At 44.2% G+C, this 27,262-nt stretch overlaps 1 protein-coding gene across 2 annotated transcripts; it reads left to right on the forward strand.

The window, feature by feature from the left end:
- The first annotated feature begins 613 nt into the window (after positions 1-613).
- SAXO4 (stabilizer of axonemal microtubules 4) lies at positions 614-24,440 on the forward strand. Of its 2 annotated transcripts, XM_035123687.3 has the most exons (14): positions 614-756; positions 7,541-7,690; positions 10,056-10,173; positions 10,879-11,032; positions 12,878-13,006; positions 15,338-15,401; positions 19,721-19,809; positions 20,918-20,977; positions 21,149-21,229; positions 21,854-21,970; positions 22,221-22,315; positions 22,635-22,799; positions 22,925-23,012; positions 23,833-24,440. In XM_035123687.3, exons 1-13 carry the CDS (start codon positions 705-707, stop codon positions 23,010-23,012), a joined length of 1,362 nt encoding a protein of 453 aa, XP_034979578.3. In that variant the 5' UTR covers positions 614-704; the 3' UTR covers positions 23,833-24,440. The 2 variants fall into 2 exon arrangements, with proteins under 2 accessions (XP_034979578.3, XP_060132996.2); XM_060277013.2 differs by lacking the exon at positions 7,541-7,690.
- The last annotated feature ends 2,822 nt before the right edge of the window (positions 24,441-27,262 follow it).

The following is a 27,262-nucleotide window of genomic DNA, read 5'->3' on the forward strand; positions in this document are numbered from 1 at the left end:
GCCACATTAAATGACATGAGTAAAATATAACACAAATACACTTATTTTAGTCCTAGGTAGGCAACAGAATCACACAGCATCAAAACTGAGCTGTCTGAAACCCACAACTCATACTGCTGAGACTTTACAGTAACATTTCAAAATTATTTCACAGATACAAATGCAGAACATTTGGAGGTTGAATAATGGTGGGGAAGATTTAAATTCTCAAGAGTTGTGTGCCAGACATCTAAAGTTACACTTGAATTACACTGCAGAGCTGTGGCTGCAGACATTTAGTAGGCACATAGCCTTACAAATGTTCCTTTCTGCCCACTTGGTACTGTTCTATGTTTTACGGACATGGGAGCAGTGGCAGAACTGATTTGGTGAGACTTAATCTTCAACTGCTGCATACCTCCCCAGCTCCTGTCCAGTAGCTCGACTTGACTGCAATGGGATAATGGCCCAGGAAACACACAGATCTCAACCCCTTGAGGGTTATATTTAGGAATCCAAATAATCGGAACCATTTCATGTATTTGGCATGTGTGCCCAGGGCCCCTGCAGTCGCTCCCAATACCCTTTGAACTATAAGGCCATTGGAAGGAGAGCAATGTTGTCGAGCTAGTTGCTAGGCGCTGGTTGCTAGGTTACATGCTGCTAGACTTCAGCTTTCTGCATTCGACCGTCAAGTTCCCAACTTCAGTTCCTTAAATAAATGAATGGTTCGTTCCTTTTGGACGTCACCAAGTTCTGCTCGCTCTGTTGGGACAGGTAAGGACAATGCCATCCTCAGGAGCCAAAATGGGGTTGGTGGCCGCAGGCTGCTGTCCATGGTGGATTTAGCTTTGCATGAGGAAGAAGCATGTTACCTCACAAACTTCTCCGCAGTGTCTCCCTTGCACTGCACTGGTCCAGTACTTTCTGACTGGAAGTGGCTAGCCAAGGATTTCCCCAACTCTGCAATCTTAAGACCTTTTTGGTTAGAACTACCAGAGACTGAACTTTAGACCTTTTGGACACAAAACATGGTCTGATCCTGATCTATGCTGCTGCTGCTTCTGTTGTTGTTTAGTCGTTTAGTTGTGTCTAACTCTTTGTGACCCCATGGACCAGAGCACACCAGGCACTCCTGTCTTCCACTGCCTCCCGCAGTTTGGTCAGACTCCTGTTGGTACCTAAGTTAAATAGTCCCCCCCCCATTTTTTTCTGTGCTCAGAAGTTGGGAACCATTTCTGTGCTCAGAAGATTGGAAATAATAATAATAATAATAATAATAATAATAATAATAATAATAATAATAATAATAATTTATTTATACCCCACCCATCTGGCTGGGTTTCCCCAGCCACTCTGGGCGGCTTCCTGCCGAATATTAAAACAGTACAGCATTAAACATTAAAAACTTCCCTAAACAGGGTGTCTTCAGGTGTCTTCTAAAAGTAAAATAGTTACTTATTGCCTTGACATCTGCTGGGAGGGCGTTCCACAGGACGTGTGCCACTACCGAGAAGGCCCTCTGTCTGGTTCCCTGTAACCTCACTTCTTGCAATGAGGGAACCGCCAGAAGGCCCTTGGTGCTGGATCTCAGTGTCCGGGCTGAATGGTGGGGGTGGAGACGCTCCTTCAGGTATACAGGACCGAGGCCATTTAGGGCTTTAAAGGTCAGTACCAACACTTTGAATTGTGCCCGGAAACGTACTGGGAGCCAGTGTAGATCTCTCAGGACCGGTGTTATGTGGTCCTGCCGGCCACTCCCAGTCACTAGTCTAGCTGCCGCATTCTGGATTAATTGCAGTTTCCGGGTCACCTTCAAAGGTAGCCCCACGTAGAGTGCATTGCAGTACAAGCGGGAGATAACCAGAGCATGCACCACTCTGGTGAGACAGTCCGCAGGCTGGTAGGGTCTCAGCCTGCATACCAGATGGAGCTGGTAGACAGCCGCCCTGGACACAGAATTAACCTGTGCCTCCATGGACAGCTGCGAGTCCAAAATGACTCCTAGGCTGCGCACCTGGTCCTTCAGGGGCACAGTTACCCCATTCAAGACCAGGGAGTCCTCCATACCTGCCTGCCTCCTGTCCCCCCAAAATAGTACTTTTGTCTTGCCAGGATTCAACTTCAATCCGTTAGCCGCCATCCATCCTCCAACCGCCTCCAGGCACTCACACAGGACCTTCACCGCCTTCACTGGTTCTGATTTAAAAGAGAGGTAGAGCTCGGTGTCATCTGCATACTGATGAACACCCAGGCCAAACCCCCTGATGATCTCTCCCAGCGGCTTCATATAGATATTAAAAAGCATGGGGGAGAGAACGGAACCCTGAGGCACCCCACAAGTGAGTTGCCCAGGGGTCTGAACACTCATCCCCCACCACCACTTTCTGAACACGGCCCAGGAGGAAGGAGAGGACAGTGCCCCCAGCTCCCAGCCCCTCTAGACGGTCCAGAAGGATGTTATGGTCAATGGTGTCAAAGGCCGCTGAGAGATCCAGCAGAACTAGGAAACAGCTCTCACCTTTGTCCCTAGCTCGCCGGAGATCATCGACCAGCACGACCAAGGCAGTTTCAGTCCCATGGTGAGGCCTGAATCCCGATTGGAAGGGATCCAAATGGTCCGCTTCTTCCAGGCATGCTTGGAGTTGTTCAGCAACCACCCGCTCAAATCACCTTGCCCAAGAATGAAAGATTTGAGACTGGGCGGTAGTTGGCCATATTGGCCGGGTCTAAAGATGTTTTTTTAAAGAAGCGGTTTAATGACCGCCTCTTTCAGTGGGTCTGGGAAGGCTCCCTCGTAGAGGGAAGCATTCACCACCCTGTGGAGCCTATCGCCCAGCCCTTTCCGGCTCACTTTTATTAGCCAGGATGGGCAAGGATCAAGGAGGCAGGTGGTTGGTTTCACTTGTCCAAGCAGCCTGTCCACATCCTCGGAGGTAACAGATTGGAATTGATCCCATACAACATGACTAGACAGGGCTCTAGCACTCTCCCGCTTAGAGAAACGACAAGGGGCAATGGCTAATTGCTGTTTTTGGAGAATGTTTAGATGTTGTGGTTTAATACCTGATTTAGGTCTTTCCCCTACACTCTGCACAACCCTATGAAAGGACATATGTACGCATTTCATTTCTCTTGCTGGGTTCCCAGATATGGGTATGCATGTGTCTGGTGTGTACAGCAATGTTTCCTACAATGATGGATATTTTCTGAGATCATCAAATTATTCAGGTCAATAGAAACAAAATGGGATTTCAAGTGGAACTGGCTGAATAGGCATTAAATGGCAAATGCAGTTCATTTATTTATCCCATTTATATCCCATACTTCTACTTAAGGAGCTCAGGATAGTGTACATGGATCAATTCCTCCCCATTTTATCCCTGGCAACCCTGTGTGGTAGGTTAGACTCTGAGGCTGTGGTTCCCAGTCAGCTTAATGGCTGAGCAGGGTTTTCAAGCCTGGTCTCCGAGGTCCTAGTCCAGGCATCCCCAAACTGCGGCCCTCCAGATGTTTTGGCCTACAACTCCCATGATCCCTAGCTAACAGGACCAGTGGTCAGGGTTGATGGGAATTGTAGTCCAAAACATCTGGAGGGCCGAAGTTTGGAGATGCCTGTCCTAGTCTAACATTCCAAGCACAACAATGACCACCTATGTCAGTGTTTCTCAACCTTGGGTCCCCAGCTGTTGTTGGACCTACAACTCCCATCACCCTTGACTAATGGTCTTGCTAGCTAGGGATGATGGGAATTGTAGTCCAGCAACAGCTGGGGATCCAAGATTGAGAAACACTTACCTATGTGTAAAGTGATGCACATTGGGACAAAAAGATCCTATATGCTGATGGAGTATGAGCTGATGGCGACCAACCAGGAAATGCTCAGTGCAAATGTTGACCCAATACGAGACAGCTGTGTGAAAATATTAATTCCGTGTTTGCATTGTTATGAAAGGAAACGTCTTCATATAAATTTGTGGTGTGTCCACACTTTAAAATACAGTGTGCAGTTTTGGTTGCCTTGCCCTAAAAAGGATACAGAAGAGCGGGAAAAGGCTCAGGAAAAGGGCAGCCAATATAAGCTTTACAAGGAATGGTCCTAGCATTTGGGGACTCTGAAAGTGGAGTATTTTTCATACTGTGTATGGTTAAACTATGGGATTCACTACCAAAAGACAAAGTGATAGCTGCTCAATTTAATGTTTTTTTTTAAAAGGGAATTAAATAAATTCATGGACGATAAGGTTGTCATTGGCATCTAGTCATGACCGCTATATCCTGTCTTCAGGATCAGAGGTAGGATGGTTCTGAATACGAGTGGCTGGGGAATGATGGCAGGAGGGGCCTATTGCACACCTGTCCTGTTTCCTCGCTTCCCATGTCCAGGAGGCCAGCAGACTAGACAGATGGGCAGAATACTCTGTAACCACCATTAATACTTTTGCAGTTCTTATGGTAAAAAGGCATGTGTCCTAGACACATAACTTATTAAAAAGGTAAAAATCTTAGCGTCAGTGTCCCTGACAAAAGGGGCAGTGAATGGCAATAAGTAATTTTTTATCCCATTCCCCCCTCCCCATCAATCAAGACCATACACAAAACCTAATACAACCCATGCAAAAGCACAATAAAACTGTATGCTATACCTCAAAGCAGGAGGCGTCATCTGCAACATTTTGTTGTTGTTGTTGTCTCCACCTTCTCCCTGCCTTGCTCCAAGGAGGAGAGCCTCACCGCGTGGGCGAGATGCTGCAGGACTGGCCAATTAGTGGAGCTGCTGTCATGGCTGCCAGATGCAGAAGATGGTTGGAGCCTCCCTCCCCCACCCAAGTGGCAGCCATGCTTTGCCACATGCCGGGAGGTTACTTACTTACTTACTTACTTACTTACTTACTTACTTACTTACTTACTTACTTACTTACTTACAAATCACCTACATGTGTGTGTGTGTCAAAATGGTTTAGGGTAGATGCACACCATGTCTTTAAAGCACATGCCACGCACATGGCTTCCCTTAAAGAATCCTGGGAACTGTAGTTTCCACTTCACGGAGCTGCAATTCACCCATAAAGAACTACAGTTCCCAGGATTCCTTGGGGGAAATAATAATAATAATAATAATAATAATAATAATAATATTTATTTATACTCCGCCCTCCCCAGTGAGAGCCGGGCTCAGGGCGGCTGACATCAATAAAATTACAATAAAACATAAAAGAAAGAAAAACAATTGATTAAAATGCAGATTAAAAAACAATTTAGATTTTAAAATTGTTTTAAAATGCAGCCTCATTTTAAAATGGCCCAAATCAAAATGCAAAGGCCAGGCGGAACAGCTCTGTCTTGCAGGCCCTGCAGAAAGATGTCAAATCCCGCAGGGCCCTGGTCTCCTGTGAGAGAGCGTTCCACCAAGTCGGGGGCAATACTGAAAAGGCCCTGGCCCTAGTTGAGGCCAATCCAGCCACCTTATGGCTCGGGATCTCCAAAATATTGTCATTTGTGGACCTTAAGGTCCTCCGCGGGGCATACCAGGAGAGGCGGTCCCGTAGGTACGAGGGTCCCAAGCCGCATAGTGCTGTAAATGTGTGTTGGATTTTCATAAAGTTGGAAGGAACCCCGAGGGTCTTCGAGTCCAACCTCTTGCAATGCAGGATATAATAAAAACAGCTAAAAATTGCTTTTAAAACTAACAATGCAAAAAAAAAAAAACTAGAGACAGGTATTCATTCATATTGCTTTTAAATCTAAGGCAGAGAGGCCTCTTCAGCCAGCTGGGAAAGCTTGGTTAAATTGTCTATGAGAAATTTCACCAACAAAACAAACATATTTTCAATTGTTTATGGAAAGTGCAAAAAGTGGCCTCTGCCATATCTTGACAGAAATGCTGTTCTACAGAACAGGGGCAGCAACACTGAAAGCCTTCCTCTGAGCTACTGTTGACTGGGATTCTAAGATCTTTGGAACTTGAGGGAGACTCCTGCAGAACACAATAATCTGCTGGGTATATAAGGCAGCCCTCCAGCTGTTTTGGGACTTCAATTCCCATCGTCCCTGACCACTGGTCCTGTTAGCTAGGCATACCTGCCAAGTTACTGTCGGAGAAATAAGGACCGGGCCGGAAGTAGCAGACTGGAAGTAGTGCTGCCGCCATTTTGGAACTGGGCGGAGCATGCTCAGAAGTGACTTTTTATGCTGCTTTGCCCAGTTCCAAAATGGCCACCGTGCCAGAAATCGCACTGCAGCCATTTTGGAACTGGGCAGAGCAGCATCAAAAGTCACTTCTGAGCATGCTCCGCCCAGTTCCAAAATGGCAACCACGCCAGAATAAACCGGGGAAAAAACAAAAAAATCCGTCTTTTCAGCTAGGAACAGCTGGAAAAACGGGGATTTCCCGGGGAATACGGGAGACTTGGCAGCTATATAGCTAGGGATGATGGGAGTTGTAGTCCTAAAACATTTGGAGGGCCGAGTTTGGGGATGCCTGATATAAGGAGTAAGGTGGTCTCTCAACTGACCTATTAACAGGTGCCATTTATTTTGTCAATACATGTATAGCACTTCAGGTGTGTTGGGAGGGTGGAGAAAATTAAAATGGAAAGTTCTCTGTGGTACTTCACAACAAAGCAGTTGAAATTATGAAGGAAAAATAAGAAAAAGCGGTTCCTCACAGCTGCTCACCAATGGACACAAAATGGAGGTTTGGAAACAAATATGGAGCATAACAATTTCCCACTCAGAGGTTATTGTAAACTTGAGGTGGATAGATTGAAAACATGTTAATAGTGCAGTGCTACAATGCACCACAAGCACTCATATATTGACAGCAGAGGAACAAGAAAGATGCAATAGAAGAGTTCTAGAAAAAGCACAGGCAGAATTGTGGGAGGGGTACAGATTAGCTAGTGCTTTGTGTGGAATGTGCAGAATCCATGTGCTACAGCATGGGGTGGGGACTATCATACGAATTGGCTCCTGATTCATAGAAGGAAGGACACCCACATCCACACACCCAGTACTGGGAGATCCCTGAACATTTAACCCGATCTTCAGTGTTTCAAATCCTTCTGGAAGCTTTTCTCTTAGAAGCCTCTATAAAAAGGAAAAGTGCCACCCCACTCTTGTGTGGTTCCCCTCCATTTCAATAGGGATTTCTCTGAGTGTGTCTAACTTGCCAATTGGAACAGAATAGCAAGGTTGAATATTTTTACAATATTCAGGTAAAATGGTATATTCTGGTATCTCCATTTTTGTGGAAGGAGTTGGTTCTATTGCTTCGCTTGAGCCACAGTGCACCTGCAACCAATAAGGAGTATTTAAGACCTGATCCTGATGTATTAAGACCATGAATGGCCTGGTTTGTATCATTAGCCCCCTATAAAAATCCTGAGTCTGTGACATCACAATGCTGTGTGTGTGACCTCACTGTTTCTAAGGAGACATGCACACAATGCAGATAAACAATTGCTTCAAGTCAGACTGATTTCTTTGTCCAGAGCCTGAGCAGCATTCCTGCTATCCAGAATGATTAGTGGTCAATCATCTTCCATTTCTATTCCTCCAGGGAAACCTTTCATCAGTAAATCCACCTCTGTATCTTCAGAGAAGATGGGTCGTCTCCCCCTGGGGGTTGTTTCTCCCTATGTAAAAACTAGCTCTGGTGGGTGTATGGACCCCATGAAATTCTACTGTACCAGCTATGGCACAGCTTATGGTAAGGACGTCTTCGATAAGGGAAGGGATTTATCTTATGTGTGGCTAGTTTGGTTGTATCAAACAAAGGAAAGTGTTAACCACACAAACGGATGGTAGGCTCTTCAGGCATAATCCCAATCCCAGGCTTCCTGTTGCAAGAATGAGATTCAAGATCCCATCATGTGCCACATTTAGTAACTTTTGATCCTTGATTGTTGGGAACCCATGCAAAATAAATTGAAAACTTTTGTTAAAAAACCAGAAGCCTTTTTATTAGGAATTATAGGTACCGACATTCCAAAGGAACAGAAAAGATTTTTCATGTATGCGGCAACAGTAGCACGGATGCTACTAGCCCAGAGATGGAAAGAAGGAAGAGTCCCTACCAGAGAAGAATGGCAAACCAAGCTTTGAGATTCTGCTGAAATGGCAAAACTGGGAAACTCAGAGACCAAGAAGACAAGAAAGAATGGGAAAAGTTTATAATTTATTTAGAGATCCCTGTAAACAGATGAAAACATTAGCAGGATTTTAATCCCACTTGTAATGTTACAAAAATTATGGACAATATGGATAGATATAAAACATAAGACTATGAAATAATATGTAGTTGGGATTTTTGACATTAGGACCCATGGGGGGGGGGAGTCGCGAGATTCAGAGAAATATCTTTTTATGGATATGTATTTGGCCTTGTAATTAATTTGCATTCGTGAAATCAAATAAAAATGATTTTTAAGAAGAGAAATTAAGTAGAAAACTACAATGTGCACTGAACTGAAACCCAAGGCTTGTCCGATCCTGGTTTTCAAGCAAGCACAAACCATAGGTTGTCTGTTTGGGTGAAAAGTTTGCTGCAAGCATTGGAAGGTACTAACTGTGGTTGTGTGCAAGCAAGAAGCCCTTTAGAGTGTTGCATCTGAATCTATCCAGGACAAACAGCTCGGTTCTAAACATGTTTGCTCGGGGAGCCACTGAGCTCAATGGGGTTTTCTAGGAAGTTTGCTTATGCTGCTGCCTCCCATGTATCTCAATAATTGTTTGGAGTGCAATTCACCTGAGATAAAACTTTTCTCCCAGGCATAGCTATGCAGAGGTTGTGTTCTTTATCTCAAAGTGCTTCGTCCCTGCCTGGTTGCGAAGCTGCTTACCTTCTGTTATAGGCAGCATCTGCAGTGCTGTAATCTCCTACTTTAACTCAGTTGGAAAAAGTAAAACATGCCCCTGTTGAAACAACAAGCATCAATTGAGTCAGGCCCATCCATGTTCCACTATTGCTGCTGCTTCCTACTACATCAGCATCGTGCGCCAAATTGACAACACTGTAGATATGCATTTGCTGGGTACACATGTAAGAGGGATGCCTCGAGTTAGACACATATCATGTAAGAACCCCTTACCACGGCCAGCGCTGAGTTACCTGTGCCATCCTGATGTTGTTGGGCTCCTATCAGCTCCAGTTTGCATGGCCAATATTCAGGGATCATGAACATCCAACAATGTCTGAAGAGTCACCAGTTTGAAGCTTAGATATTATCATAGGCCAAAGCACCAAAGATTACAAGAATGTTCTTGGAGAAGCCCCACCCCTTCCCACCTTCTAACCAGCATGAAGCTTCCATCACCCAGAATTGATTCTTGCAGTGGCTTTTGCAGAGAGAGAAATGGCAGTGAGGCCCCCTCCATCAGCATGGCTGGCACCAATTTCCATTTGCCTTTTCCCCTACCAGAGTAGCCTCCATCTGGAGCCATCATACCTGGTGCATTAGGGGGAAAGGTGAGGACCCCTTTATCAGCTTAGCGGAGAAAAACTACCATTTGGCTCCTGTCCTCCTGGAAAAGCCACTATTTGCAGCTGCTCCAAAGGGAGGCCCCATGGCATCTCTCTCGATTCGGTTGGGGTCAACTGCCATGTAGCTCCTCCACTCCTCTGCTGTAGTGATCATCCCACCTGAACATTATGTAACACCTCACTCCAATCACGCAATAGTTAGTATACTCAAATTTGCTTGGTTTTCCTTTTTCTTCCCCATCTCTCTTTCCTTCTGTGTCAAGATAATTAGATAAAATAAAAAAATAAAAAATTGTCCAGTAGCACCTTATAGACCAACTAAGTTTGTTCTGGTGCATGCACACAAAAACTTATACCAGAACAAACTTAGTTGGTCTATAAGGTGCTACTGGACAATTTTATTTTTTAAAATTTTTATTTCAACTGTGTCAGACCAACACGGCTACCTACCTGAATCGACAATTAGATAGTTATTATTTTATATTGTAAACTGTATTGAGTGTGCAGTGGGAAAACAGTGCTTTATAAACGCAGTAAGTGAATATATAAATAGGCAATACAAATCTGCCATTGCCTCCCTTTCCTTTGCCAGGTCAAGCAGGGTTTCGTCCTCGGACTGGCATCCACTCTGGAGCAGGATATAAAACCAATTACCGTCCCGTTGTTCACTACAAGCCAAGCCTAGACAAAATAGATAATCCAACTGTGGGGTAGGTATTGGTCGTAAACAGTCCTTTGTGGAAATTAACTGGGATGGTTCAGAACAGGGAAACTGTCTTGTGGTTTGCATACCACCCAACCCGCTGCCCTCCAGACGTTTGGGGCTCCAGCTCTTACCACCCTTGATGATTGGCTGTGCTGGCTCTGGCAGGTGAGAGCTGCAGCCCAAAGCATTTTGGGGGTACCAGATTGGGGAAAGCTGTGAAACATAATCACATCCTCATAATGCTCATGCCACCTCTGAGTCAGTGACATTCTTGCATTTGCTTTACTTGTACTCCCTCAAAGCACAATAACAAAGTCCATGGCAAGGCAATTGCATTTGGCACTTCACCGTGGTACCCATAATGAATGCAGTGTAGATGACTGGAAGGGCCAAAGACAGTGATCTTTTGGGTTGCCTGGACTAACGCCTTACTTTAGGAGATAGAAAGCATGGCTGTCTTTAGAGCACAATTCTAACATGCCTAAACATCAGGCATAGGCAACCTTGGCTTTCCAGATGTTTTGGAACTACAACTCCCATGATCCCTGACCACTGGCCCTGTTAGCTAGGGATCATGGGAGTTGTAGTTCCAAAACATCTGGAGAGCCAAGGTTGCCTATGGCTGCTAAACATAACCTGGTTAAAATCCACTGTCTCAAGTTCAGATGCTGTGTATGTCTCTCATGCTTATTCTTTTCTCCAAAACCAGGAAGCTCCTTCAGGACAACTATGAGTCGACAACAACCAAGCACTTCCAGCCTCTTGAGCTCCCAGATGGGAAATATCCTCTTCCCTGGAGTGTGTACCAGCCAGGGAGTGGGTATGTCCGAGAAAAACCCCTTTCTTTCCCCACCACTAAAGAGGTAAGTATCCCAAACCTAGGATTTGCCTCTGTGCTGTGGATTGTTGTGCTATTGAACATGATTGTAATGTGCCAAAACCATCACCCAGTGCCATTAATAATGGCTTGGGCTATTTCTTCAGTTCAGGAAGGCTGCAGCTTGGAGCTTCAGCAATGAGGCAGCTCAAAGTCCGACATCCACCTAGCAAGTGGCAAGGCCTTGATCCAAGCAGCTTCTCCATCCTTCTGAGTCAGCTCTCCAAGAACCTGCATCCTGGGTCATTGCTTTTTCTCTTAAAGGGGCCATGTGCCTGATAGTTACCATAACATGAATCACCTGTGTTGTAAATTTCAATCCGATGTATCTAGCACAAAACTGTGGCAGTGCATGTGTAGAGGGAGGATGTTTTGCAAGACTAAATTCTGAGCATTTAGGAGTCATCCCATTCCTAGGCTTCTCTATATATATCCTTGAGATCTAATAGAATCTACTGTGATGCAGGGCAAAACACAAAAGCCAGGATGCGTAAACTGATGTGATCTGGCAAGTGTATATGAGGATTAAAAATGAAGAGAGCTTCAGAAATACAAGATGTGAAGAGGAGTCACATTTTGATGGTACAAGGAGCCAGAAAGAAGTTAGTAGCTGCAGTGCAATCCCATAAATGCTGGTGTTCAGAATTAAGTCACACTCTGTTCCGTTTTAATATGCTTACTAGCCCCATTCAACACAGTAGAACTTGCTTCTGAGTAAATGCCCATAAAGTTGTGCTGTAATGTGATACATTTATAGATAAAAGCACCACGTAAGTAAGTTAAGGTTTGGAATATGGATGTTTATGGGGCAGGAGTGCATAATGTACATTAGCATTAGTGATCCATTCATAGCCTTTGAGAGTCAGGGTGGACATTCCTGAGTCACATATGAGGCTTGCTACATAGACTAGTAATCATGGGTGAAGCTCGATAGCCTGGGGTTTTGTTGAGACAGATTAGTGGGGTTTTCAGGTTTACCTACCAGAATATGCTTTTACTAGACATATCAGTAAAATAATGTCCAGTTGGCAGTTCTGCACCTAAAGGACTGGGACTCATTAATGAATTGTTTTGATTAACAGCAGGATGGAGCTAAGGAGAGCTGCTGCTGATATACGGTATGTGTGTGTGTGTGCATGCCAATATGATTGTGACCTGGATTATATACCAAGTGGAACATGTTGCGGTAGAAAAGAGGCATTTGAACAAGAATTGCTTCCTTTTAAACCCAGACACTGTGTTGAGAAGAGTTTAGCTATATGAGGGATTGAGAATTGGGAAGTGCGCAGTAGGACTGAGCCCTAGTATTTGCCAAACCCGGTTCTGCTACAATTTCAGAATTGCTTTACAGTTGTGTGAATACTAAAAGCAAAGTGTCTCTCTTTTGATTTGCCTTCTATATTGTGGGCTTTCAGGGGGGGAAACACTGTAATGTTTTTCAAAGCATTCACTGCCACAGGAAAGATTAAAACCTTTATTCTGTTGGAAACACATAAGCTGAAATTCTCATTATTTTGTTTGGAGTGTATAGGAAAAAGAAGAAATGAATGAGATATGGGAGCATGAAGCCTTGTGGCTTCACTGATTGACCTCACTGGCTTCCTAATGTTTTAATTAGAGCTGTGATCAAGGGCTCAGCCATGAAGAAAATGACTCCCTACTACTTCTGAGAAGGGGACAGATACAAGATGTTATATATGCATTTTCCTGCTCTCTTTTGACTGTTCTTTCCCCTCCCTTCTCAACAATAGCCCTGAACAGCATCACTTCAGTTCTGGTATTTGTGGTATTCCTTAACTTTCCAAGTTGCAAGCTGGGCTTCATTTTGCAGGTCAAGAAAGTCCATTTTGACACAGCAGACCAGGGAGCCCAAACTATAACAGGGTTGGAGCCTAAACATACCCCTGACCTGCACAAGTTGTATGGAAGAGGTTCTGTCGATGTGGAACATGCCAGACATGTGAGTCAGCTGCTAGTTCAATGGACCCTTCCTCATTTGACTGTAGCTTAGGCAGTACCTGATCACAGAAGAAGTATAAAGGGGAGTTTTCATTAGAACTCGGGGCCAGCTAATGAAGCAGAAGGTCTGGCTTCTTCACACAGTGCGTAAGCTATTGAACTTGCTCCTGCTGTATAAGATAGACGTAGTGACAACTGCCAAATTGGACAGCCTCAAAAGGAGATTAGAAAAAAACCATGGAGAATAAGGCTGTCAATGGCTGCTACCAGTCCTGATGGCTATGTACTATCTCTGTTATCAGAGGTATCTCAATACCAGTTGCTGGGAATCACAAATAGAGAGAGTGCTGTTGCACTGAGGTCCTGGTGTTGGGCTTCTCATAGGCATCTGATTGGCCAGTGTGGAAACCAGGGTTCTGGGTTTGGCTCTTATATCCACCACCAGATGCAGTAAAATAAAAATGGGAGTTTCCATTTTATGCATGACTTTCCCTGCTCATGCCCTCATAATCCGCAATGGGGGAAAATATTTTTAAAATTGTGGTTGCACTGCTGCTCACAGCAAACCTGTTGAAAACCAGTATTTTAGCATACAGTGAAAGTATTGGCAGGAAAAGCTTGAATTTCCTGGGTTACTGCAAAACCCCATAGTCCCCATTTTCACTCCTGATCTAAAGCTTGACTCACATATGCCTGTCTCCTTGCTTGATGACTTGCACCAGAAGGTGTGAATTGCCTCCATAGAAAAGTATTGTCTGTGGTGATGTGAGCTAATAGGAAAGCGCCAGTCTGCAGTCTTTGATCTGAGAAGGTTGTTTCACACCTACAAGTCATCACTCAACATTTCAATCATTGAGCTATGAACAAGTGTGGTGTCATCCTAAGGTGATATGTATAGGAGCGGGGGGGGGGGGGGGAGTGTGACAGAATAAAATGCAGTCCTAGAATAGTAAATTGACAAGGGATGGTATAGCACACCTGGTGGGTCGGGACCCATTCATGGGTCATGGCCTGATCAGAAGTGGGTCATAACAGGAGCACTACTACCATGCAAACATATGTTAGAGATTTAAGAAATGGGTCCCCAAATCCAAGTTTGGATTATAAGTGGGTCCTGGGTACTGAAAAGGTTGAAGATACCTGGCATATTCGTTAACATGTTAGAATTTGGCTGGTGAAACCTGGGTTCACATCCCTGACCAGCCATATAGCATGACTTCAATCCGACACACAGTTACCTGGAGTAAGCTCCATTGAACTCAGTAATTTTTATGCTGGATGCATAGGTTGAATTTAGGGGTCTTTTGCTACCCAAAGGGAAACAGGAAGGTGCCACCCTGTCACTGAAACCTCCCCTCTCAAAGCCTTCCTTCCTAGGTTGTGCAGTGGTGCCCACAAAGCACCAGAGATGGTGGTGGATTCCGATGAGATTTTGTGGTGCTCTTGCGAGATATTGCAGACTGCATGAAATTGATTTTTGTGAGATTGCACAAGATCTTGTCGCTGCTGCTGTTGCTGCCATCACCGCTACACTAGTGGCAGTGGCAGGATGGGTGGGGCACTAGCCCCGTTCAACTTGTAAATGCAACCTTTAGCTTTTAATTAGAAATGCAAAACAAAAACAAAAAGCCCCACCCCCATCCCACAAAAACCACACTTGCTATTCAAACTGCTAGGGCAGTATAGGAACCGCACCAAAGAAAAGTCTCTCCTTGATTATTTTACTTATCCTCCGACTTCTCCAATGCTAATCTGTCACAAATGGTAGTAAAGCTTGAAAGCCTTGTTATCACCTTGTTTACTTGTCAGAGCAAGTAATTGTCAATTACCCTGGTACTTCATTGGCTGAAAGAGGCTGTGAAGTTTTGTACCCCCAGTTTTCCTACATCACTGCTTAAAATGTAGAAATTGACACATGGGGGCAGAATAGACCACGTGGAGGGAAATGGCGCTACAGGAAAACATGGGAAGAATATGAGATTATTCCAATTGTGCCTGCTTAGTTTTAGTTACAGTAGTGTATGGGGAGCAGGGGGTTGTGCCAAATGCTTCGCAGAAAACATGGGCTTTGAGGAAGGGTTTGCAGGAAATGAGAGAGGTGGGAGTTCCAGGCATAAGGATCAGTAAAGGATAAATTATAAAGTCACGGGAGAGAGCAAGATAACTTCGGAAAGCTGAGAACTATAACCCCAGGAATAATTGGTCTGCCCTTAAACAGAGAAGTAGGATGGATGTGGAACAGTGCATTGGAAACAGTGCATAGGTAGGGCAAGTAGGAGACTCCATCTGGAGCATTTGGTCTTACTCTCCACTGCTGTTTGTGTATTTGCAGGGACCTCACTACATGTCCACAGAGTACAACTCAAAGTACCGCTACAACATTCCAGGACAACCAGGTAATTGTTCTTCATAGCTGACTGAGCTCCATCCTCGTGCACAATATTGATACTCCACTCATAAGAAAGGGAGCTGTCTGCTTATTCATAACAATCAACCTGCCAATATCGTGGTCAGGGATTATGGGAGCTGTCATTTGGAGGGCCAAAGGTTCCCCATCATTGGTTTAGAAAGGGGTATTTAGGCAGCTAGACATCACTTTTCAAAGTAATAAATGCTTCTTGTGTTTCTTAGGAGACATTTTTCAGGGATGTAATGACTGGTAAGTTATGCCCATGGCTAAGCACACATTTATCATCTAAGTAAACGATACACTTACCTGGGGCCCTCCAGATGCCATCAGACTACAATTCACATCAGTCTGACTTTTGGCTATGCTGTCTGGGACTGATGGGAGTTGGAGTCTAACAACTGGAGGGCCACAGGTTCTCCATCCTTGCTCTAAGGATACTTGAAGTCCATGGTTCTGTTAAGAAGCCACTTGTGTTTGTTCAGTCTAGATGTTTCATTTTATATCCAGGCACAGTATGGTTTTCAGGAGATAGGCAGTCTTTAAACAAAAAGGGAACACGAGAAACAGATTCAGTTTGATTCAAAGAAGCTGGTCACCATCTACTAGAAAATTAAGTGTTCATTAAATGGTTACTTTACTATTAAAAATAGACCATATATAATATAGTATCACTTTCACAAAGGTAGCATCCTGAGATATATTCTTGTCTGGTTTTCTTATTATTTATGTAATGCTGCAATATGTCATTCTCACCTCCGTGTTCATTGAATTTAAAATTCTCTTAAATCCATATTTAGGAAGTTAAAGCAGTAGTCTGGACTAGATCCAAATCACAAATAACTCCCAGCTGAATTCTTTTTTTTTTTAAAGGCTGCACATATCAATATTGCCACCCACAGTATTTAGAAATTTTTAGATTAAAATGTAAATTGGGATTTTTGTTTTTTGCCTTTCCCCCCTAAAAATGTTCCTGTGGGGACGTTGACATTTAAGTCATCTTCTGCAACTTGGGGGGTGGAGGTTAGAGATTTTATAATGGAAGTGTAACTTGGAGTTCTTGGGACAGCTTGTCACATTTCATGTGCAAGATATAAATGCACAAATCACTCTCATGTCTGAAAATAAATTCACATTGAAGGTGGCAGTGAAAAATCGATGCAGCTCTCTGAAAGAATGTTTCTGTGCACTTCAGATTTTTGCTTTGGAATTTTGCAGTTCAGAGGCCTTCTTTCTAGTCTGTTGCAGATTTTCATTTTTGTAACAGCTGTGCTGAATCTGACCAAAGCCCTTTCCATTCCACCACAGCCTACTAGATGCCAATGGGAAGCTCACAGCCAGAACATAGAATCATAGAACTGCAGAGTTGGAAGAGATCCTGAGGATCATGTAGTCCAACACCTGCAATGCAGGAATCTTTTGCCCAACATGGGGCTCGAACCCACAAACCTGCCCAATTGCCTGAACTAACATGAGTAGCACTCTCCCATTTGTGATCCCCAGTAACTGGTATTCAGCACCATACTGCCTCTGTTATTGGGTGAAATATAGGCATCACCATATTTTCTATAGTGGTCATCATCACTTGCTACATTAGATTACTTCATAATATAGGTATGTGCATTTTAGAGAAAAGAGTAAGGCTGAAATTGTAACCCCACTAACCCGGGAGTAAGCCCCACTGAATTCAAAAGGACTTTCTTCTGAGTATTGTGAGATTAGAATCATAGAATCATAGAGTTGGAAGAGACCACAAGGGCCATCCAGTCCAACCCCCTGCCAAGCAGGAAACACCATCAAAGCATTCTTGACATATGCCTGTCAAGCCTCTGCTTAAAGACCTCCAAAGAAGGAGACTCCACCACACTCCTTGGTAGCAAATTCCACTGCCGAACAGCTCTTACTGTCAGGAAGTTCTTCCTAATGTTTAGGTGGAATCTTCTTTCTTGAAGTTTGAATCCATTGCTCCGTGTCCGCTTCTCTGGAGCAGCAGAAAACAATCTTTCTCCCTCCTCCATATGACATCCTTTCATATATTTGAACATGGCTATCATATCACCCCTTAACCTTCTCTTCTCCAGGCTAAACATACCCAGCTCCCTAAGCCGTTCCTCATAAGGCATCGTATCCAGGCCTTTGACCATTTTGGTTGCCCTCTTCTGGACACGTTCCAGCTTGTCAGTATCCTTCTTGAACTGTGGTGCCCAGAACTGGACACAGTACTCCAGGTGAGGTCTGACCAGAGCAGAATACAGTGGTACTATTACTTCCCTTGATCTAGATGCTATACTCCTATTGATGCAGCCCAGAATTGCATTGGCTTTTTTAGCTGCTGCATCACACTGCTGACTCATGTTAAGTTTGTGGTCTACCAAGACTCCTAGATCCTTTTCACATGTACTGCTCTCAAGCCAGGTGTCACCCATCCTGTATTTGTGCCTTTCATTTTTATATATTGAGATTATATATTGAGTCATTATAAACTGCGGAGGATAAGACTCTCAATAGATGATAAGGCTCTCAGTGGTTGCTATATTCATGAAGGCTATTACCTCCAGGAGCAAAGGAAGTGTGTCTCTGAATACCAGCCACTAGGGAACAGCAGGAGGAAGCTATTTCGTTCGTGTTCTGTTTGTGAACTTTCCAGAGATATCAGGTTGGCTGCTGTGAGAAACAGATGCTGGACTAGATGGGCCTTCAGGTGATTCAGCAGGGCTGCCACTCCCACAGCAACGCTGCAACTACCCACCAATCACTGAAATTCGCCACTGATGCCCCCACGGTACCCATGCATGAAAGGCATCAGTCTACATGCAGCTTGCCTTTCATGCATGGGTAGTGTGGGCATGTCATTGGCAAATGTTGTAGTGATTGGTAGGTAATAATCAGTGCTATTTTTCTAGAAAGAGGTGCTGGAACTCACCATGAGAACCTCCCTTGTTCTCTTAGAATGACAACAGTGTCCAACTGAGAGGTGCTGGAACTCAGTTCCTGTGAGTTCCAGCTGAAAAAAGCCCTGGTAATGATAATGATAATAATTGATCCTACCCTTCCCATCCCACAGTGTGCCCATCACTACTTTTAAACAATATTCTTATACATTCACTTCATTTTCAACTTCTATGCTTCTGGGATTACTTAGATCCCTCGGACTCCCCTCCCCTTTCCGATTCCCCTCTTTTTTTGCATCTAATTACATTTTTCTAATCCATTTTATCTCCTTTTTTTTACCTTAAATCATATTACATTTGTAAGTGTTATAACAATCCTGCTAACTTTTAAAAGTATCTACAGTTGTCTTTAAGATATTATATAACCACCCCCCCTTTTTTATCATCTTGGTGTCTGATCATCCCAATCATCTTAGCCATTTCGGTGTAGTCCATCAACAGTGTTGCTGGGGGGAGTGGCTGCCAAAATTGCTACATTAGCATTTCTTTCTAATGCTTGGACCTTAGAAAACTGCAGTCAACATACAGTGACAGCAGGAACATTATTGAACCCAGTCCACCCACTTTGCCACACAATGTACAAGGGCTTTCTGAGTAGTGGGCTGGAAGTAATTCACAGCCACATCTGCAGCCACATTCTGTAGGGCTCCCTCAGATAGGATCAGATCTTCTAGCACAGCCAGCACCAGCGCACAGCCCTTTTGACATGGGTAACACACAAGATTACACATAGGGAAATTGCCCCTTCAGTCACAAACAACACTTAACTCACCTCCATTAGCCCAGTGATTACAGTATTGGCATGTAGAACCTGTGAATGACCAATACCCACCCTCCACTTGCTTCCAGTATCAGGGATTCCACTCAGTTTTTAGGCAACAAGTTTTATTGCATGGATGTGATGCATAAGCTTTATGCATGGAAAAGGAATAGTTGTGGCCACATGGGCAAGGAAAAAGAGATGCTACAATAACAGGAGCGGGAATGTTTGTGGTGCAGTGGTCTGGCTGGTAGCACAGTCGGAAAGTGCAATATAATGCAGGGAAAGGAGATGTGAGTTCTCCTCTGGAGAGATGGAATTGCTAAATATGTTTCTGCAGGTCAGAGTATGGAATTATTATGGTAGTTTGGCACACCTTTTTATGCTTGGAGCTAAATAGCAGGGGTAAAATATGGCTCTCACTTTTTCACCACTTATCTTACCCATGCCCTCTGCCTTCCTCAGCCAACAGTTTGCTGTCTAATTTTTGTACTGTTATGTCGCCACTGCTATTTACAGAAGTCTTCTGCCTTCTTTTTTCAGTGTGCTCCTTTTCCTCATGTTATCACTTCACCTCTCTCCCCACCCCCCATACAGATTTCCTGCAGAAGAAAACAATTGGAGCCAAAGAAGAGACTGGTTTTACTGAAGGCTGCCTGGCTAACCCCATTATGGACAAACCTCAGGTTTCTCCAGTAAACTCTGTATATGCTGCTGTCCTCGCCGAGGGTCACATTAAGCATGAACCTGCAGAGCCCAGTGGAATATAGTGCTCCTGCTTTAGTCAAATTGCTTGTTAGTTTGAACAGTGGATCAATCTCTCCTGACCCTTGTGCTCCTCACTTACGAAGGAATTTGCCCCCACGAGAAGTAGTGATGGGCACAATCGTGGATGGCTTTAAAAGGCTAGGCAAATTCACAGAGGATGGGGCTATAAGTGGCTACTAACCACAATGGCTTTGTTCTACCTTCACTGTTGGGGGCAGTTTGCCTCTGAATGGCTGTTGATGGAAATCACTGGTGGGAAGAGTGCTGTTGCACTCATGTCCTTCTTGTGAGCTCCCCACAGTCACCTGGTTGGCCACTGTGAGAACAGGATGTCCTCCTAGATGGGCTGTTGACCTGATCCAGCAGGGCTCTTCATATATTCATATGATGTGATAGTGCCTATTCTTAGGTAGCCAAAAAGGCACCAAGCACATACCAAAAAGAGGTACTAGCAGGCTTGGAAGAACTTCCAGGTTTTCCAGAAACCTAAAAGCACTAAGAAGACTGAGCGTGCTCAGTGGGCATGGAATGTTGAGGGTGGGAGGAATGGATTGAAGTGTCCTGGAAAAGGGGATCACTGGCTAGTACAAACCCAGAACAAGAGCATTCTACCCTGCAATATTTTGCTACAGGTTCCACTTTTCCTGTACCTGAGTGTTGGTCTGTGGGTACTTTGCTTTTAAGTGAGGTCAAAGGCAAAAGCAAATCTAGTTTCTCTGTACATTTAGCCACGAATGTTCAAGTACAGCCCATAGGTCCTTGCAGTTTCACTATAGCAGGGATGATTCCATGCAATTAAGGACAAAATACCACTAGTTCAATCCTTCCCAACCTAGTGCCTTCCAGGTGCTTTGGATAAAAACTCCTACCAGCCCCAACCAGCACAGTATTTTGGAAGGCTGAACTACTGGTAGTTGCTCCTAAGATAGACTTGCCTGCTCCCAAGTAGAAGCTGTAATGGAACCGGTGCTTCCTCTTTACTACTTTCCTCTCTCTGAGTATCAGTACTTTTCTTCTGCTTTGCAGAGCAGCGCTCCAGGAGTCAGCATTACCAAGACAGATTATCTGCCATCTTGCCCTCCACATGTAAGGAGATCATTTGTAATAGAGTTGTTACTGGTGGGGACCTGTAAAAACAGTTGAAGGGATGTGCTTTGCCGGCAGGCAAAAGTGCCATTTCCCCCTTCCTGTATTTCCCTTTCTTGGCTATTTGCATGTGATGTACTCACCATTAATATGGTCCCCTCCCCCCGACAGGGTGATGAGTTCCTACCAGTCCTGGCAAAGGGTTCTGAGAGGGGATCTGGATTCAGTCGGCAGAATCTTGGCCGTACCCCAGTAAGTGACACTCCCTTATCACCAGAATACCTGTCCTGCTTCCTTTAGTACATTCCCTCTGCCAACTGCTTTCCCTACTTACACCATCTCCCTTCACTGCTCTCTCTAGAATTCTCTGCCACTCTTTCCCTGCCAGCACCTCTTATTTCCTTTTATCTACATTTTCATGTATCTTTGCCTGCCGTGACCTATTTTTCTACCTGCCTTTGTTCTTTAGGCTCTTGCTTTCTCTGGAATTTGTCTTCCACTGCCAGAGTCCGCAAACAGAAGCCTCCCCTGAGTCTCTGCTTGTTCCTCTTACTACCATCCTTGGGCTATCTTACTCACAGACAACCTTCCTCATTTCAATCACAGTCTTCCTTGTTGCCTCCCTTTCTTCAGTAACTCCTACAACCTGTGGTGGCTGGGGCCTGTTGGGATTGGTGGGGAGGAAGGCCAGGAGGCCAACAGTAGGAGGTAGTCAAGACCTAATGACAGGCAGGCTGAGACAAAGGAGGAAGAAGCTGACAGTCACTGCCACCCTATGGAGTGATTGTGAGGATCAGGGAAGGTTGGTGGGGCCCTAATGGACCAGCCTCCACTGCCCACAATGGCTCCTTCACTCATGACCTTCAATCTCCACAGACGGTTCCACCAGATGTAGAGGCACCGGGTCCCCTGAGCCACTCTCAGTTCCAAGGGCTTCAGCATCAACCTCAGACACAGAACAACCTTCTAGGTCGGGAACAAGTGGGTCACAAGGTATGCCTGAACGTCTCAAGGCCTTACGTCTTCATAATCTGTTGGGCACTTTGCTCTGCTCCTATGGTTCTAGACCAGGCATCCCCAAACTGCGGCCCTCCAGATGTTTTGGCCTACAACTCCCATGATCCCTAGCTAACAGGACCAGTGGTCGGGGAAGATGGGAATTGTAGTCCAAAACATCTGGAGGGCCGAAGTTTGGGGATGCCTGTTCTAGACCCTTACTCTTTTCATGGACCTCTCTATGCAGGAACCATCAGGATTCAGTCTCAATAACCTTAAATATGTGACACCTGCACATGATCCAGATCTGCCCAACAGATTCCTGACAAGCTATAACTCCAAGTAAGTGCCATACTGGTTGGCCACCTGTGTTGGGAGAAGTAACATTCCCAGGCTATGTCTTGTTGTTAAGGTACCATTCTCCTATCTGCATAAAAGCCTTGCAGGTCCTTAGAGAGTGCATTGTGGGAGTACTGGGACAGCAAAGGTTTGTGCAGCTGTTGGCTCTGCTGTTTGTGTGGATGGTGTGTACTGAAACAGGTATTTGTAGAAGTGCATTGTTTGCAGGATATACACACACACCTGATTTTGTTTGAAGGAGAACGGAGGCAACAGGTGAGTTCAACTACACGTGGAATAATTCATCCTTTCTCTCAATCAGGTTTTATGAAAACATTCCAAAGGGAGTGGATAGGGAAGGCTGGACACGAGGAGGGATCCAGCCACAGCAGCCTGGTGGTTTTGCTACTAATAACCATGCCACTGACTTAGGCACTGACCCCAATGCCACAGAGACCTTGAGGACTATCCATCCTCATGTTGGCAGGTAAGCTTGGATTTGTTGTAGCTGTTCTTCTCTGACCTTCCTTTACTGTATGATTCCTCTTTCAATCCACTATGTTTTCCCCAACTGACCTTTCTTTTGTAATTCTTTCCCCTCCTACATTTCAGGACAATTACAACAGTTGATCCATTCTATCGTGATTCTCCCCATGACCGCCGTTTTGCTGCTCTCCATCAGACGACTGTGCCCAACTAAGTAAGTGACATAACCCATTGCATCATTGGACAGTAGGCTGGCAGTATCAAGCATCTGGGAGGTACCTGCAGAGTCAAAAGGGCAATATTGTGTGTTATGCTTTGTTTTTAATTTGGCCATTGTTTGGAAATTGGAGTCTACTCTAGAGCTTCTCAGGTTTAATCAAACTAGACGGCCTTTTTATTGGGCACTCATTCTGATATGTTTGCAGGGAGATTAGTAAACATTAGCTATTTAATGAGCATTCATTCTGGTGTTCATGGAGAGGTTAGATGACATTGCATCCAAGCAACTGTTATCCCAGTTTCCAGAACATTTTCCATCATCACTTTTCTTACTGCAAAAATGTCTGATCTTTTGGGGAAGGAGGTTTCTTGTGCAAGACCTCCCAATCAACTATAAGCATGCAATCTGAATTTTCTGGTATATGATTGGATCCCACCTGAAAATAGTGACAGACTGGAAACACCTACGGTTTTACAGATGAATTCCAGGAATACACACAGACAACTCCAGTGCTTTTTTCTTCTCTGAAAAGTAATATTTCATACAACCAACTGCACTTTTCCCATATGCAGAAATGTCCTGGGAATTTGCCATGGGTTAATTTTGCTGGGGAAGACAAATGCAGACATTTTTCACTTCCATTCTCTCTGCCTTTCAACATTAACCTTCCTTCCTGTTAAGGCTATTTATTCAACATAATTCGTATACTGCTTGATTGTAACTAAAACCTCTATGCCGTTTACACACACTTACACACACACACGGTAGTCTTAACACAGTAGTGATTGATTTTAGTCTTTCTGCCTCTTTACAGCCTCTGTTCCAAACTGGACCTCACACCGATATCTTTGGGCCTCAGAACAATATCCCACATGCTAAGGAAGGAGCAAGAGTGATAGCACTGTCACATCATTCATATTTTACTGTTAAAGGTTGTATAGTTTTAAATAAATTCAAACAATATATTGCTGGTATATTTAATGGAACTGGAACAGCATCAAAATGGATATAGAAATACCCCTGGAAGCAGAGATGGATATGACTTTCATGAAGAGTCTGGTGAAGATTGAAGAAACAGAAGGGTTGGGGTGGAACCTCATGTAGTGAGGCCTCATGTACAGGTGCCAGATGTAAGGCAGGCCAAAACAGAAGGGTGCTCTGAACCAGGAACTACATTTATTCTTCAACTTCTCAACACTTGTCTTTCCTAGGATTAGTATATGGTATAAATATTCCACTAATACAATAGGTGGATGAATGTTGTGACCTTACACAATGTCTTGTGTTGCAAAAGCACAAACATCTCCTTCATATACATCCAGGACATCTTTCTGTTGCACTCTTCCAACAACCCTGCTATGTGTACACTGGATTTCTTCAGTTCCCAACAACTATAGTGTAATAAAGGTTGTGTGTCACTCTGCTGAGACTGCAAGCAGACTCATTTAATGCCATATCTGGTACAATGTCCCCATACCAGTACTGCTAGCATGTTGTTCACAGCATGCTGGTTAATATTTGCCTTGTGGCAGCAAAGATATTTTATCTTTCTGATTGTGGTATAGTTAGAAACACACACACACAGAACAGAGAAACAGTAGGATCTTTTGTCCCCTGCAGGGTGTGATATAACACCATATAGTAAGGGTTCCTGTATGTCCTTTTCCTGTGAAACACAAATTCACCCACCTACATAGCTAGTAGGATACAGCTTCTTTCATGCATTGTGCAATAAACATTCACACAGTTGGGGAGCATTGTATGGTGTGAAGTAGTGGGAGGTGCATGCAGAGCTGGAATTCCCTGTATCCTTTAATTGTATGACCCATATGAAAAGCACATTTCTCCTCTGGCCAGGAATAGTAAAGACCTCTCTCTCTCTCTCTCTCTCTCTCTCTCTCTCTCTCTCTCTCTCTCTCTCTCTCTCTCTCTCTCTCTCTCTCTCTCTCTCACACACACACACACACACTCTACCCTCCCCCCCCCGCCTGCTACATGAATGCAATCTCCCTTCCCCTTTTCAGCATGGAACTGACACCTTGATTTCTCTTTTCCTACAGGTGCAATGCACACCACTTCAGCTCTGGTTCTCAGTTTTCTGCCCAGTATTAATAGGAGTCACAGTGTACTGCTTTCCTTTTTCCATTTCTCACATTTCTCTCTGTGGATGAGTTTTCATTCCTAGTCAATGTTTCATGAGCTGATGGCACAGGCTGCTCCAACACTGAAAAGAAATACCGGTACTTCTCTCAAATGTACCACACACGTTGCAGCTTTATGCTCAGTGTAATGATATCTGGTGTCAGATCAGTTTCTCATTGTGCCTGGGATGTGACAAACATGTCTGATCTCTTCTTCAAACTAGGAGGAAACTGAGATGGTTCTGCCACATACACCAGTGTTTCTCAACCAGTGTGCCTCCAGATATTTTGGGACTACAACTCCCATCATCCCTAGCTAGCAAGACCAGTGGTCAGGAATGATGGGAGTTGTAGTCCCAAAACATCTGGAGGCACACTGGTTGAGAAACACTGACATACACACCTCAGCATGTTGTTGTCCTAGGATAGATAGAACTCCCCTTGAACATGGTTGGTGCATGGAATGCATTTGTTGCTTGATAATGAAAGAGTTTAATGTAAACCAAGATGATTAAAAAATGAGGCAAAAGCAATGGCTGGTTTTTGCATGTGTGTATATAGAGTTAAAGAGCTAGCGTGACTATAGCTTTTAGGACAGCTTTTGGGATGGGAAAAGAAAGCAGTAAAAAAGCAATTTAATTTAAATCCTTAGTTCATTAAGGGTACTATCGGGTTCTCTCTGTGGCCTCATGGTGTGATTGTAATATTGCAAGCAAAGGTTTTCATTAGCCTGATGCCTCTGAGTGCCAATAAAATGTTTCCTTACTTTAAGTTTTTGCTCCAAAACTTTCTCCCAGCCATCCAGTTTAACTTCTTTGAAATTTTTAGATTGTTATCTGATCCCACCTCTTTCCTTTCCTAGTGAAGCTATGCAGTGCTAACTCCATTAGAAGCTCACGTTTAAAAAGCATTTCCTTCTGCTATTTGATCATTTCTGGGCTTGGGTTTTGGTTTGCTTTCAACGTCATCCTCTCATTTGTCAGCCAGCACATGACTAGAAGAGTCCTGTAGGCGAGGATCATCTCCTCCCTCTTTCATAACCATGACATCTTCATCTTTGCGTACACCCTGCAGAACTGCACTCTCTTCTAGGCTGTTCTCTTACATATCTAATGTGCTACCTGAGCTTCTCTCTCTCTTCTCCCTCCCTCCCACTGAATACCTGTGTTCATATTTTCCCAGATGGATTAGTTGCATTTTCTGAAGATAGGCAGTCTATGCTGTTTCTTGTCTTCACCTTTGAGTAGGGGGTTCTTGTCCCAAATTGTGTTTTGTTCTACACACTTGTGGGTGGATGAAGAGGAGTGTCTTCCACATTTGTAGAAACCTATATAACATATAGTGCTTCTACAAATGTGCTCTGGTCCATGGGGTCACAAAGAGTCGGACACAGCTAAACGACTAAACAACAACAAATATAACATATGCTGCTGCTGCTGGTGTGTGTGTGTGTGTGTGTGTGTGTGTGTGTGTGTGTGTGTGTAAGGGGGAGGGACAAAGATACAGATCTGGACACATTGGGCCAAAAGGGTTTCCCATCCCACTGTATGTGGTGTACTAGATGACAATGGTGGCAATTTTCCTGAAAAATGGGCTACGGCTTCATGGTTACCTATACATAGGAAATATAGAAGCTGCCTTACACTTGGTCCATCTAGCTCAATAGTGTCTACAAGGACTGGTGGCAGCTCTCCATGGTTGCAGGTATCTCCCAGCCTCACCTGGAGGCTGGAAGATACCTACCTCTCCCAGCCTCACCTGCCAGTATCTCCCAGCCTCACCTGGAGATGCTGGCAATTTAACCTGGGATCCTTGCCATGCAAAGCAGATGCTCTACCACTTAGCCATGGACTCTACTATACTAAAGGGAAGTTTAAAATGGGTATGAATATATGGATCAGATCTGCAACATCAGCTGGTAACTATGTCTGCAGAAGGCAGAGAAGTCTACATATAGCTGTGGAAAAAGAATCCCCATCACCTTTATAACCATCTGGAGTGAGAATAATTCAAAGCGAGTGTCACTCATGACGATATATGACTGAGGGGGAGTTGGTACTGAAATAACAAGCCTACCAATGGCGATACATTAATATAGTTCAT

The sequence above is a fragment of the Zootoca vivipara genome, chromosome 1 (assembly GCF_965207765.1).
Source record: "Zootoca vivipara chromosome 1, rZooViv2.hap1.1, whole genome shotgun sequence".
Classification (NCBI taxonomy): Eukaryota; Metazoa; Chordata; class Lepidosauria; order Squamata; family Lacertidae; genus Zootoca; species Zootoca vivipara.

Bases quoted from the DNA above. Each gene is read 5' to 3' on its own strand.
- SAXO4 (XM_035123687.3), top strand. From the start codon at position 705: ATGGTTCGTTCCTTTTGGACGTCACCAAGTTCTGCTCGCTCTGTTGGG. The intron at 13,007-15,337 runs GTGAGTCAGCTG...GTGTATTTGCAG, and splicing joins ATGTGGAACATGCCAGACAT to GGACCTCACTACATGTCCAC. The intron at 22,316-22,634 runs GTAAGTGCCATA...TCTCTCAATCAG, and splicing joins CTGACAAGCTATAACTCCAA to GTTTTATGAAAACATTCCAA.